The 14,227-nt window shown below is 45.7% G+C and overlaps 1 protein-coding gene across 2 annotated transcripts in view; it reads right to left on the bottom strand.

Moving 5' to 3' along the window:
- Window positions 1-2,161: 2,161 nt before the first annotated feature.
- Znf366 (zinc finger protein 366) overlaps window positions 2,162-14,227 on the bottom strand; it is a 64,104-nt gene continuing 52,038 nt past the window's right edge. The window contains exons 4-5 of one of the 2 annotated variants that reach the window (XM_031360079.1): window positions 6,924-7,098; window positions 2,162-3,899 (exon numbers count right to left, since the gene is read on the bottom strand). In XM_031360079.1, coding sequence (XP_031215939.1) covers window positions 3,352-3,899; window positions 6,924-7,098 — 723 coding nt within the window. In that variant the 3' untranslated portion in view covers window positions 2,162-3,351. The remainder of the gene's footprint in view (window positions 3,900-6,923; window positions 7,099-14,227) is intronic. The other variant, XM_031360080.1, reaches the window with a different exon arrangement.

Genomic DNA, 14,227 nt, shown 5'->3' with positions numbered 1-14,227 from the left:
TGATGATGGTCCAAAGGCTGGGAAGCATTTGGGTTTGACCTCTTTTCAGAATGTGATGAAGGCTGTGGCTTTGGAATGCTGGTGACCTTGGATGACTTTATTCTTTGGTTTGCTGAGCTGGGCTCCATGAGGCCTACTTCAGATTTGTATCTGGTTAACCTGACCAGAGTTGGCCACACCTCTCCCAGAGTCCAGGAACCTGATCTCACTCCTTATGATGCTTTTGAGAAATCAAGGAACAATACTAAAGGCTTCGTTGGGATAACAGGTATAAATGAGGGCGGTTGCCTCCTCTGCACATGAAACCCGGGGCTAGCTTTACTTCCAGGTGAGTGTTGGGTTGTCCTTCAGGTTATAGCCTACTTAAGTCTTTCATCTGGGAAGTAAAAGCCAGAGCCAGGCTCAGGGGCATACTCCACACTACATTGCAGTTCTTTCCCTGAATCTTTCTTCTCCCTCCATGAAATCTCACTCAGGATGCTAACACATGTGTGGTGGCACAGAAGAAGCCTGCTGATTTGAGCGAAATGGTCCTGGGAGCAGGGTATCTCCTTTTTTTTTTTAAACCAACTCTGGAGGGGCCTATATGATGGGATACGCAAGTCTTCAAAACATGCTCACAAACCACCCATCTAGACCATTCTCTCTGACAAATTGGTTCTTCAAACATTCCCACAGGATTTGTTTGGGATGGACTACATTTTTCTCCTCTAAGTTTTCCTGGTTCCTTCTATTCCAACAGGACACCCAGAGGTACCTGGAAGTATGTGTAACTGTGGTCAGGCACAGCACATGTGCCTCAATTCTGGATTCATGGATGAAGCTTCCTGAACACTTTTATCTAAGACAGCAAAAAGCCCCATTTGCAGTGAATAGAAGGGCTCTTGCCCATCTGAAGACTTCAACAACTCTTTGTCCTGAGTGGCGCTTGTGGCCATAAAAACAAACCCAGGGAAATCTCCCCACCATCCATCACCTTTGCAGATGTTATGACCTAGAGATGTGCATAGCTGGAAGTAGGAAACACACAAGTCTTTTGTCCTTCACTGGGGTGGTCGTGACAAAGAAAGGAATTTTAGGATGTTGGTGGGAGAAACGGCTGAAAGCTTGTCTGTGCACATAGGTGAATGGTGGGGACTGGATGAGCCTCATGGAGAAGCAACTTGGTTGGTAGAGAAAGCTGCATCCAGTAGTAAGAGCTAGACTGGGTCTTTTAGACAAATGAGCTGGGAATCCTGTGAGGAGAGGCAGCAAGGTGGTCCCTAGAACCTGGCTTTACCAAGAATGTCCACACTCTCAATCAAAAGACAGGTTTTACAGAAACAGTCTAGAACCTACCATGAGCCAGTGACATGAAAGCGCCCCATGCAGCACTGCTCTCCATGGTGGCTGGTCTAAGAAGGCCAGCCCAATAGGCCCAGCATATCCATTATAATCCTCACAGTACACTGCAACAGCAGTTCATACATCTGGACAAGAGTAAGAGTCATCATAGGCCAGCCATGAATCTTTCAACACACTAAGTGTCTACAAGCATCACAGGTTTTGTCTTCTAGTACACACACACACACACACACACAAATGTATATTTACAATGTGTGGATGTGTGTGAGAGAGTGTGTGTGTAAGTGTGTGTATATGTATGAGGTGTGTGTGTGAGGTATGTGTGGTATGTGTATGGTATGTGTATGATGTATGTGTGTGTCTGTGTGGTGTGTGTGTGCAGTATGTATGTGGTGTGTATATAGTATATGTGTGCAGTATGTATGTGGTGTGTATATAGTGTATGTGTGCAGTATGTGTGTGGTGTGTATATAGTGTATGTGTGCAGTATGTATGTGGTGTGTATATAGTGTATGTGTGCAGTATGTGTGTGGTGTGTATGTATGGTGTATGTGTGAACTATGTATATATGGTGTGTGTAGTGTGATGTTTGGCATGTGTGTTGTGTATGGTATGTGTGTATGTATGGTGTGTATATGTATGTGTGTGTGTGTGTGTGTGTGTGTGTGTGTGTGTGTGTGTGATGTATCCTTATGAGGATGACAGAACAAGAACAAAGGCCCAATCATCACTGTAGTTGCAGGTCTTCTGTCTGCCACCTCACTGTATCTAAAGACAGAATCAAAACTATGTCTTAACAGTGGGAAGTCCCAGGAGACAGAACTGGGTAAGGGCTATGTGAGACTGGTGCTTTTCCTTTTTAAGAGGCACCTGGAGGTGATTTGGAAACTCCCAGTGCTGGGCCCCACTCCAGGTGGATTAACCCAGAACCTCACAGGGTTTTTGCTTACTTCTATCTTTTTTCTTTAAGAGGAGGGATGACCTTGTAATCCAGGCTGGTTTCAAACATGAGGCCATCCTTCTGCTTCAGCCTCCCACGTGCTGGGATTACAGTTGTGAGCTACCATGCCTAGCTGTATCAGTGTTTTCTAATGGATCTACTGGATGATTCTCACATGTAGCCAGCTCTCCAAGGATAGCTCAGGTCTTGCTTATGGTGATGAACAGGCGATCATTCCTCTACCCAAATAAGTCAGAGTTTGTTTTCGGGAGCAGTCCTCAACCTCATTTCATAGCCCAAGCTCCACTGTTCACTCTTAAAGGCAATTCTCCTTTCAGTTGCTTCATGGGGCATGAGGCCTCAGAGCAAGGTAAGGCAGCTCTTCTTGTGGTGGGTTTGATCTGAAGAGCCGGGACCTGCAAGCATTTTCCAGATGTCTACAGGGGTTCCCCCAATGTCCCATTGACCAGGAAAGCTGAAGCAGAAGACAGGATCCAACCAGATGGCTAGCATCATCTGGTTCTGTCTTAGTCAAAATGATTCACCTTCTTCTGAAACCCAGCCTTACGTTTGTATTCCCAACAGTTCATCTCTTGCATCATTTCCTGTGTTTCTATTATTTAATAGAAGCTATATTTTAATATATACAATTACTAACACTTTCATCTATGATACTGTAACCTTCAAATGCAACTAAGTAGTCACTAATTAAGATAACAGGAGCACCACAGTCTTGCAACTAGAAAGACTTGCATCACTGCATGTTAGGAGAAAACAGTATCTAAAAGCACCTCGAGGTTCAGCTTGCAGTTAGATATCTAGAAGAATGCACAGTTCATCATGTGGGGGTTGTATAAAATACCACCAAAGGGGCCCTGCACACGTATGAAATTGCCAAGTGCCCAAGGAACAACCTGAGAAGCGTGTGTGTTACCCACACATTTAGTCTGAGCCATTTGTAAAGATTGGCGCCACTCTGCCATCTGCAGCAAATGACAGTTCGCACAGAAAGCTATAGTTGAACTGCCTAGATCTCCTTTTCCAAATGGAATTTTAAAGCCGTTCACTTAGATACCCAAAAGGACTGCTTGGTTTTCCATTTTCCTCTCCAGTAATTCTTTTAAACCCTCATCTCTGTGCTTGAAGTATAAGTAATCAGAAAACGAGGGACCCTGCCCGCTGCTTTGCAACAGCCCACTGCCCAGGTGCTCGTCTCTGATGGCGCAGTCTAGTTCTCTCTCCCTGCGGTCTATGTCTCTGTCCTTGTGGTCCTCGCTACTGTCCTCCTGCTGCTCTTCCGGAGCATCCTGATCCCTGCATCCTTCTCCAGGGCTCTGTAGGGCCTGCTCCTGCTTGGTAGACAGATCCTCAGCCGCACAGAGCTGCTGGCTCTCCGGGGCCAGGTTGGGGCTATAGGGCTCCACTTCGTAGCAGTTGTCCTCTTCACCAGCCTCCTCCTCCTCCTGGCAGAGGCAGCCCTGCGTGCTGTCCACGTCGGACTGGAACATTGGCCCCTTCGCACTGCGCTTCTGGGAGAGGTCAAATGGCTCCTCCTGCTCCAGATTCCTCAGCGCACCAGTGGACTGTGCCAGGACGAGTCGTCCCCTACCCAGACCTGCGGGACCAGAGCAGAATTTATGGGTCTCAGAAAAGTCATGCCCCAGGCCCTTTAGGTATTCTGATTGTTCCTTTTAAAAATAAGGGGGGAGATGTTCCAACTAAAGATTTGGGCATGGGAAGCTTGTAGTCCATAGAACTCTTTAAGGCAAACTTGGCAACATGTCTCTTAATTTAGCATGTCTCTACTGAGAATTTAAAATATGAAAAAGTTGCTGGGCGGTGGGGGCGCATGCCATTAATCCCAGCACTTGGGAGGTAGAGGCAGGCAGATTTCTGAGTTCAAGGCCAGCCTGGTCTACAGAGTGAGTTCCAGGACAGCCAGGGCTACACTGAGAAACCCTGTCTCAAAAATACAATAAATAAATAAATAAATAAATAAATAAATAAATAAATAAATAAATATAAAAAAATATGAAAAAGTAAGGGGAGGGGTGGGAACACAGAATATGTGTGAAATATTTTTTTATTATACTAAAAATGAAAAAAAAAACCAGTATCTAAATTGTGGTTTAAACACATAAATGGAAGTACCAGTGGACTATATCTGCGTGACAAAAATGCCTACATACATGTACTCTCTGTCTATTCTAAGTTAAAATCTCCCCCCCCCCACTTCTTTATATCATTTCTTCCCTTTTTTTCTCATCAAGACTGTCCAGAAGGATGTAGGCTCAGAATTCAAAACTGATGAACTCTCAATTGACGACCGCACTTTCTCTTCACTTCTCAAGTATTTCTCATTTTCTTTTTCACAGAGAACATCTAGTCCTCAATAAATATTGAGATCTCAAGACCTCAGATAATAAAGCCACAGCAAGGACAGTTCATCTTCAAACCAAGACAAACAAATCCAAGCAACTCCACAGCCTGTGGTCCCTGTGCACAGAGACGAGGGTCTCTGAGGTGCTCACAAAATCCCTGACCGGATCCAGATCTGATGTCCCTGCCATGGGCAGGGTGATCTGGGGCGGGGGCTCCCGCTCACTTTCAGTTTGGGTCTAGAATCATGGGCTTAGGGATTAGTACTGGGCACAGACTGCGGCTCATTTCATCTTGAGTTCAAGGCCTCTGCCTGTGGTGACCAAACCAGACTGTGAGACACAGCAGGGACCCTGAAGGTTTGAGAAACAGGAAGGGAGGTGTCCCGGATACAGCAGGTGGCAGGCTGTGGTGGGAGAGAAGAAAGGAAGGGTTGGGGCTCCGAGGGACAATGATGCCTGCTGTCCATAGCTTTAATCTTGTCAGGGGCCAAAAGGAATCTTTTCATCTTTTTAATGATTTTTTTTTGAGAGAAAAAAAAAACCTGTTTATAGATGAAGCGACTAAAATTGTTGAAAATCTGTTGGTTTTTTTTTTCAAAGCAATCCTCTGATACACAGTGGTGTTCTCCCCATCCCACAAAGTGAGAGAGTCGCAGTGTGCCTGTAAGGCTATGAGATTCAGTGTGGGGTAATTCACAGTGACCACGTTGGATTTCTAATGGAAGGCTTCTTCTTGTTATGGCTATTTCCCACCCAAGTGATGAAGCGAACTCTACTTTTAGAAAAATCCATGCCTTGCTTTGGAGGGAGCATGGCTGAGCAGAGTCAATAAATGATTAAAGAGAAAGGGTATCCCAAGGAAAAGAGAGACTTTCTCTTTTTAACCAGTAGTTTTTAAAAAGCTTTTGCATAAACTCATTTGTAGTGACCATAGTTGGCTGTGAGCCGGGGGTCCCCATGAACTCAGAGGTGTTCTGGAATCTCTGTGCTTATTTTGGTTTGCGTTGTGTGCTCAGACATGGGTTTAATGAATGTTTGCGCCCATCCACCTCACTTCGTAAGCAGCAGATACAGACAAGTCGGCCATGGTTTTGACTGGGATGGTGAGCGAATGCAGGCTTGACTCAGAAAACCTGGTGTTCGAGTCCCAGCTGTGCCTGCGAACCTCAGTTTGTCACAGGTACTTTATGTGACACCTGTAAGGTCTCCTCAGACCCAAGGAGGACAGGCTCTCTCATGGACTTGGAAGAGATGACTGAGGTCGCTGCTGATAAGTCTTATGAGCTGTCACCATCTTAATGGTCAAAAAGCTGCTGATGTCATTTTGTAAACACTGCGTGTGACTGTCTTCTCTCTCTCTCTGCACACGGACCTAGAGACTCCATGTGCTCTCTCTCATTCCCCTGCTTTGTCTCTGCATCAGTTTGGGGGGCAGGTACATTCACTGTCTGTCTGTTTGTTTGTTTGTATATTTGTTTTATTTTGTTTTGCTGTTTGTTTTCGTAGGGCTAGCGGATGAGGTGACTAAGTAGCCTGCTGCACTCAGGGGACCTGGGGCATAATAAACTCTTCATTGACAATGGCCTGGAGCTAAGGAAGAGATTTTCATTAGTTCAGACAAGAGACACAACCCCCTGCTCACATGGACACTAGGGCAATAGGAAAGCTGCCCCTTATGTGAACAGAAAGGACATCACCCACTACAAACACATCTCTGCTGGTGCATGGCATGCAGACCCATCATTTGATTTTGAAAATGGAAGAAACACTCTGGTCTAAGCACAGGCTCCGAATCCCATGTCACCTAGCTATGTCAAAAGTGTGTGTAATAATATAATAATGACTATGTATAATAAAGTAATACAATAAGGATATAATAAAGACTGAGTGGAAAAGCCTGGGTTTAAATCCTGAATCTGTTTTTTTGTTTGTTTGTTTGTTTCTTTTTTTAATTGAGCATCTTTGGAAGTCTCAGATTTCCAACCTGCCACATGGAAACAATAGAGTGCTCCATGTATTGCCCAAGACAAAGGAGCCAAGGACAGTACCACTGGCATCATTATTGTGTCCCTGAGTTTCTGTATGACTCTTTTATTCTTGCCTACTCTGCTGCTCTACTGTGGTCATTAAGATACACCCCCGTTCTGAGTAAAGATAACTCCACCCCCAAGAAGTGCCCCCATAAAAGCACACTGCTCTTCCATGTGCCATCCTCTGGGCATGGTGGGCAGGGTTTCCAACCACAGTGGAGGCAGTACCTTGAGAGTGAAGGCCTCGCTCCATCACGCCATGCTTGACCTTCATGTGGCGGGTCAGGTTGCCCTTCAGCGTGAACTTGCTGGGACAGTAGAGACACTTGAAGGGCTTGCTGTCCGAGTGCAGGTGCAGGTGGCCCATCAGGTTGTGCATCCGATTGAATTCCTTCCCACACAGCTGTTGGACAGAGACCAGGGCACAGTGATCATGCCAGGGAGAACCCGTGTTCTAGTGCTGACGGTCTGGAGAGCCCTGGCCACACCTGCTTGGTGCTATTACTACTTCCAAAGACAATGACCTCCCGAAAGGCAGGGAGGGAACAGGAGCTCCCTGCGTATCAGAATGGAGCAGGTGGTGTGGATTGCGAGGCACAGGTGCTCAGGATCTCTAAACTCAATACACAGATTGCAAAGCTTGAAATTAAAAAGCCTTCTTGTTTTGTTTTGTTTTGTGGAGGCGTCTCATTTAGTCTAGACTGACCTCAAACTTACTATGTAACTAGATAAAAGAGACAGAAATATAAGAAAGGAGCCATCTTTTCTTTAGGTAGAGGATCTAAAGAAATGAGAATACTGTCTGATACCTACACACACACACACACACACACACACACACACACACGTTTCTAAACTTTTAGAAATGTATGCATCTGTGTGTATGTCTGAGTCTATGGATGTGTACGTGTGTGGGCCTATGTGTGCACGTGACAGATCTCAAGAATGGATCTGATACTCCTCCACAGAAGAAAGTACACAATGGTGACTCTGGAGTATATTTTGTCCCTGTGCCTCAGGAGAGCAACATTTGGGAGCCTCAGCTTTTCCTTGGTTGTGCAGTGAGGAAGACAAGGATTCGGAGCCTGTGCTTAGACCAGAGTGTTAAGTAATGACAGAGCACTCTTCTCTATCCTCAGTCCACAAGGGTGAGAGAAACCACAGGGACCATGTGAGGGATGGCATCCCCTGGGGCTCATCTCACTGACAGAGGTCTTCAAGGCTAATGTTGAAGATGCTACATTGAATTTCTATTACCAAAGGCACTGTTTTCTTTAGGGAAGAGCAATGGAGCTAACCTTGGAAAAATGGGCAGAGCTGACAAGCTTGACCTTGGGAAGCAAAGCAAAAAGATGGTAGGGTGTCTGAAGAACCAGCCTGGGGCTGTGCAGAAGATGTAAACAATCCATGCACAGACTATGAGTGGTTGGCTCTGTACCTAGTTGAGGATTTGGAGTACACGTCTCCCCTCTGATTCGTGGCCAGCAAGAATGAATTTTCGATGCTAGGCAGAGTTCTTAGCTCAGAGTAACTGTACACCATACACATTAGAAGACAGTGACCCAAAGCCAGGGGATGCGGTTCAGAGGTACAGTGTTTGCACAGCATGTGTAAGCACTGGGTTTGAATCCCACCACCGATGAGGGAACAACAAGAAATAACAGCTTAAGAGGAGGAAAGGTTGGGAAAGCTGACCTACTCCAACTTACATAAGAGAAGCCATATGCAGCCTGACTACTTCCTTTATTGCCACTAGACAGAATTCATGAAGACGCTAATCTGAGCTCCATTTTGCACATGTCTAAAGTTGTTTTCTTTATAAAGTTATGATAGCTTAGCTTTCCTGCTTCCCTATTATAGCTAAGGAACAAACCCTTAGACCTAAAGATCTGTGTTAGGCATTTCAAGTCCAAGAACATATTAAAGAAAAGAAATACAGCTCATATAGTTTGTGGGGTGATCCCTGGGTATTGAGAGGTGTGTTGCTATTGAAATGGCTGAGACCAGTGTTGAATCAACAGCAGTAATGTGTTTCCCACCTGGCAGACTGAGTCTGTGCCTGCCTTTGGATTGCAACTTACCTTGTGTATGCTTGATACACAGCAGATCCTAGTCCTCTGCTAGTGGGTGGGGCATGTTGCAGTAGAAGAACTTAAAGAGGAAAAAGCCCCAAGTGGGAGAACAGAAGGTATGTAGGGAGAGAAAAGCTGAGGGCTGAAAGATGACTTCAATCATCAAGCCAGTGCAGCTATGGAGAGGGCCAGATGCTCCTCTCTAAAGCAGGCAGAGATAGGTCAGATGTTCCTCTCTAATGTAAACACAGATGGGTCAGATGGTCCCCTGTAAAGCAGACAGATATCACTGAAAGTGAAGGAAACAGGCCTCTGTGCTGGCTTGCATGATGGGAGATATTCCTCTTCTAGTTGTTCTCATGATGCTCAGGTATTAGCCTCTTGGGTTGGCCTGAAAAAATGCTCCATTAGAGAGATGGATCTGGGCCAACAACTTAGTTGGTAAAATGTTTGCTATGCAAGCATGAGGGCCCAAGTAGGACTCCCACACCACTCATAAAACTCTTGTGGTGATATGCTTCTGCAACCCTAGTGCTGAGGAGGTGGAGATGGGCAGGTCCCTGGGGCTCACTAGAGAGACAGCCTAGCCTAACTGCTGATACTTAGGTGAGGGGGCAGAGAACCTGATGGCTTCTAAAGAATGACCACACATACACACACGCACACACACACACACAAGCCTGGCAGGTACTTCATCCTTTTCTTGAAGAATGTGTGGTGTGTCCTTTACTTTTGATTTGGCACAAGTATGAATTGTCTTCATTAATATTTATAGACACTTCAGTCTGCCTTACACTACAGGTAAACTGCTGCCATTGTGAAAAGGGTCAACAGCTTATAGCTGTCATACCCATCATACCTGGGACTTGGGGTCAGAAGAGATCCTGCAATTCATCTACCCCAAGATTCCATTCATCAGCCTTCAAGTTCCCCTCACAGCAAATCTGCCCTCAGAGTTCTGTGCTTGTCATAATGGCCACCTCTGGATAACCTGCAGGTTCCTCTTCAGCCTCAGACAAGCATGCTGTCTAGTTTTATGTCAACTTGTCACCGGCTAGAGTTATTTGAAGAGAGGGAACCTCAATTAAGAAAATGTCTCCATAAGATCCAACATTTTCTTAATTAGCAATTGGTGCAGAAGGCTTAGCCCATTGTGGATGTGCCATCCCTGGGCTAATGGTCCTGGATTCTATAATAAAGCAGATTGAGCAAGCCATGGTGAGCAAGTCAGTAGCAGCACTCTTCCATGGCCTCTGCATCAGCTCCTGCCTCCAGGTTCCTGCCCTGATTTCCCTCAGTGATGGACTGTTTGTTACCTAGAATTTTAAGCTGAAAAATAAACCCTTTCCTCCCCAAGGTGCTTTGATTGTGGTGTTTTATCACAGCAATAGTAACCCTCACTAGGACTGACAAACTACCTTTTGGTCCTTTCTGAGAGCCTGGTGAGTTCATTCTTCACTGTTACAGATATTCTGAATCAGTCCACTCAACACAAAAGTTTTGGGACATTTTGGAGGTATATGGGAACATTATGGCTTTAAAATTATACTGTAAGATCTCTGTGAGTTCAAAGCAAGTGTGGTGTACTTAATGAACTCCAGGGTGGCCAGGACCTCATAGAGAAGCCCTGTCTCAAAAAACCAAACTGACAAGAGAAAATTATTATATTGTGCTCCACAGTAATCCCAATGGGCTGAAGGAAAGTCCACTGTGAGTTAATGTAAAAATTGAGCAAAACGGAGATACCTCATAAAAACACCAAAAAGCAAGGGAGGTCCATTAATCCTTATGACAAAGAGCTTCAGAAGAGTTTACAGAGCATACACCCACCCCCAAGGAATATACGATTCCAGGAAACATCCCCCCCACCCCCGGGAGGGCGGATCTCCCCCAACCCCTCCTGCAAATCACAGGTATCTAATCCTCACCTGGAGGAGAAAGGTCAATAGAAACAAAAGAACAATGAGAAAGATAAAGTGTAACCAGCCCATGTTGTAAACTGTAAAACTCTGTTCCGAAAAGGTATAAAAACTTAGAGCTTTGTTTCCTCTGGGTCACTCTTGTCCCAAATGCAGGGTGACCCTAGTATACTAGTTTCAATTAAAAAAAAAAAACAGAAAAATAAAAACAAAACAAAAAAAAAAACCAAAAAAAAAAAAAACTCATGCAAATAGCAGTGGCCTCCTTTCTGATTCTTCGAGAGTGGGGTACTCATGCCAAATACAACATTATGATGGGTCAGCTCTGATTCTAGTTTCTGTGCTGTTGGCAAGTTTAATTTTTTTCTTTTTTAAATAGTAGAGTTGCCCTGCATAACTCGTGGTAGCCTGTTGGTTGTAACAGTGGAGAAATACCACAGCGGTAAGTGGAGGCACGTCAACTCTAATGGGTATCTGAAGGCCCAAACAGGGCCCAGGCAGTTTTCAATGCCAGAGTCACCTCTATTTTCTTTGTAACCAACCTCAGCATCAGGGACAGGACTACTTAACCGGAGTAGATAAGCATGAGGCTGGGAGAACATGTAAACAAGTCAGGAAAATAGCATCACCTTATACAAAAGTCTTAGAATACAGCCATTACTTGTTCTCCTCATTTTCCCACTCTCCTGCAGGCACATCAGTTTGTAAACTAAAACCCTTAGAAGGGTGGAGTCAGATCCTGAAGGACCTGAAGCACTTGGGCCTCATTCACATATCAGCAGGAGCTACTCAAGGTCTTCCTCCACCTCTGACCTCCACAGAGTCTTCTGGTTCTCATTCAGAACACTTGCTTCTTTCTAGTTCCCAGAAGAGTGTCCTCACATGACAATGTCCAAGAGTAGAGAGGTTTTGTTTTGTTTTGTTTTTATGTCTGTGAAACACAGAGCCATCCCTCTCAGACGATGAAGAGGGGACAGAGAAAGAGGCTGGGATCGACCGAGCCCTGCAATGTCAGCTTTAAGCAGAGTCTCTGCAACTGGGGACAAGAGCAATAGTGCAGAGGGAGCAGCAAAACTCATTTCTTCTCTGGGGAAAAAAAATCAGTAGCTGAAGGGAAGGCTTCCTGAATTGAAACTGTAAGCATACTCCCATGCGAGGCCTGGATGAACAATCTCCTTCCTAACAAGGTCTGCCCAAAGTTAAGAGAGACACTGGTAGAGGGCTGGGGATTCAGTTTCCATCTTTCCAGATGTGAGCCACCGCACCCCAGTGAGGATGCTGTGCTTTTCAAACATCAAAGGATGGAATCAAATGGAAAGGAATCTTCTGGCTGAACCCCTGCCAGGTGACCTAGGGCTGAAGAGAAGGCCAGCCCCAGGATTCATGGGTGGAAAGCAGAGATTCACTACAGATCAGCGGGCTTTTCAGCATCTGTCTCTCTGATGTCCGGGATGCCCTTGAAACAGCTGTCATGTGTCTTCTTTGCTTCCTTGCTCTGACCTCCTGGTGCCCTTCCCAACCTCTGCCCTGAGATACAGGGCCTGAAGTTGCTTGCTTTCCATGAGCCCCTGGGGCAGCAAAGGCAGTGGGCAGAGATGGAGCAATGACAGCCACCACTTGGCTGAGTCCAGAGGCTTAGAGGGCCAAACAGCACTTGGACCTGTCTAAACTGCCTGCGGTGAGCTTCAGAGCCAAGATGCACCAGGAAGCTGTGTTTTCCTATCCAGAGAGAAGAGGTCAAAGAGCTTCAGCCAGCCCAAGAAAATGGCCTCTGCTCAGCTGCCCTCCCTTACATTCCTCTCCCTCTCTCCTCTTTCATAAGAAGGGTGTTCCTTTCCTCAAAGGGAGAGGGAGGGAGGGAGGGAGAGAGAGTGTAAACTGTCCAAAAGGACCGTGAGAAAACAGGAAGCTTTGAAAAGTACAAGAGAAAGCAAGATGAAATCTATTTGCAGGCGGGCCCCTGGGGACATGTGAGGCATTGTTAAACAGGCAGTTCATACAGCGATATCCTTCCTTCTGCCGAGGAGGAGGGCTTTGCTGCCAAAAGGCTTCTATCTGGTCACTGCCTTAACCCCCTCCACACCAACCTGAAAACCCTCACCCAGGGCACTGAAGCCCTATCAACTACCCAGTCTGTTCTCTCTCCTTTCAGTGTACCGAACTTCGAAGGAAGTAGAACCCCCTTTTCAAGGCAACGGGTGAAGTAGTTCACCCGTCTGCCCCACTCACAGGCCTCCCCTCAGCCCTCTGCTGTAGAAAAGGCTGTAGAGGACCTGGTGATTCATAACTTAGGCAGCTCTGGGCTTCACCCATCTCAAAAGAGAATTTGTCCCGGAAATTCTGGATGGAAGCTTTTCCTGGACAGGTTTTCCAAAGCCGGCAGCTGGTTCTTGGCTATTATGGAGTGCCGCCGCTACAGAGATAGTATCCAAATCAAGAGCTGATTGCTTACGCCAAATCTGGGAAGCATATCTGTGAAACATAGCTTAAGCCTACAGGCTGGCTCTCTGGACAAACTCCAGCTGGCTGCCAGGAGCAAGGAGTCTAGAAGTCGAGCCAATAGCAAGAGTCCAGAAGGGCAGTCATATATATATATATATACATACACAGAAGAAAGAGAGAAACAGAGAATGGAAAACTTCCCTCTCCAATAATTTCCCATCTTTTTGTTACTGCTTGAATCTACAGCCAGTGAACATTTCTGCTCACTGGGGACAGCTGTTTCCATTGAGAACTATTTCACGCTGCAACAGGGGGATTTATGTTGGGGAGGGGATTTTAATGGCAATCCCAAGAAGTTAGAATCTGTTGCTGAAAGAATCTTTCTTATTGAAATTTTTGGGAAAGGGCTGCAGTGTGGCTGCAGGAAGCCTCATTTTTTTTTTTTTTTTTTTTTTTTTTTTTTGCCAGCCATGTCAGTCACAAGAAGAGAATAACTATCTCTGTTATGACTATCAAACTTGGGTGTAAGTGGTTAGGTTTGTTTCCCACCATCGCTATGTGGCTGATCAGACATTTGTCTCAGTTGGCCATGAAGTGCATAGCATTGAACAAGTGGCCTCCATTTCTCATCTAACCCTTCCAATACCCTACAACCTTCATTCAGGGACAGATTTCTACATGGATAGGAAGCAAGAACCACAGGACATTCCCAAGATCACCCTGCCCTTCCGAGAGATGTGAATCAGGACCTTGGGCTTTATGAATCTCTCTACCCTATGGTTTTCAGGCATGGGAAGGAACCCATACACACCAGGGAAGTCTGTTGAAATGATGAAGAGTGATGATACCACAGGCTAGCTCAAAGGTTGCCACTGTGAGGAAGTAGTACTGAGGAGGAAAAGAGCCTGGCAGCTTGCTTCTGGAGCTTTCAGGAAGAAAGGGCTCAGTCAAGGTGACCTATGTGGATTGTCATTTCAGAAATGTCTAAGCGTTGGAGAAGGGCCAGCTAAGTCTGGTGAGAATGTCTTTTATCCTCCAAATCGCTTTTCCTGATGAGAGACAGTACTCTCTAGGTGAAGAGCTGTGAGAGAAGCTCTGA

The sequence above is a fragment of the Mastomys coucha genome, unplaced genomic scaffold, assembly GCF_008632895.1.
Source record: "Mastomys coucha isolate ucsf_1 unplaced genomic scaffold, UCSF_Mcou_1 pScaffold8, whole genome shotgun sequence".
Lineage (NCBI taxonomy): Eukaryota > Metazoa > Chordata > Mammalia > Rodentia > Muridae > Mastomys > Mastomys coucha.
Note: the sequence above shows the minus strand (reverse complement) of the source record. Positions and strands in the feature narration are given on the sequence as shown.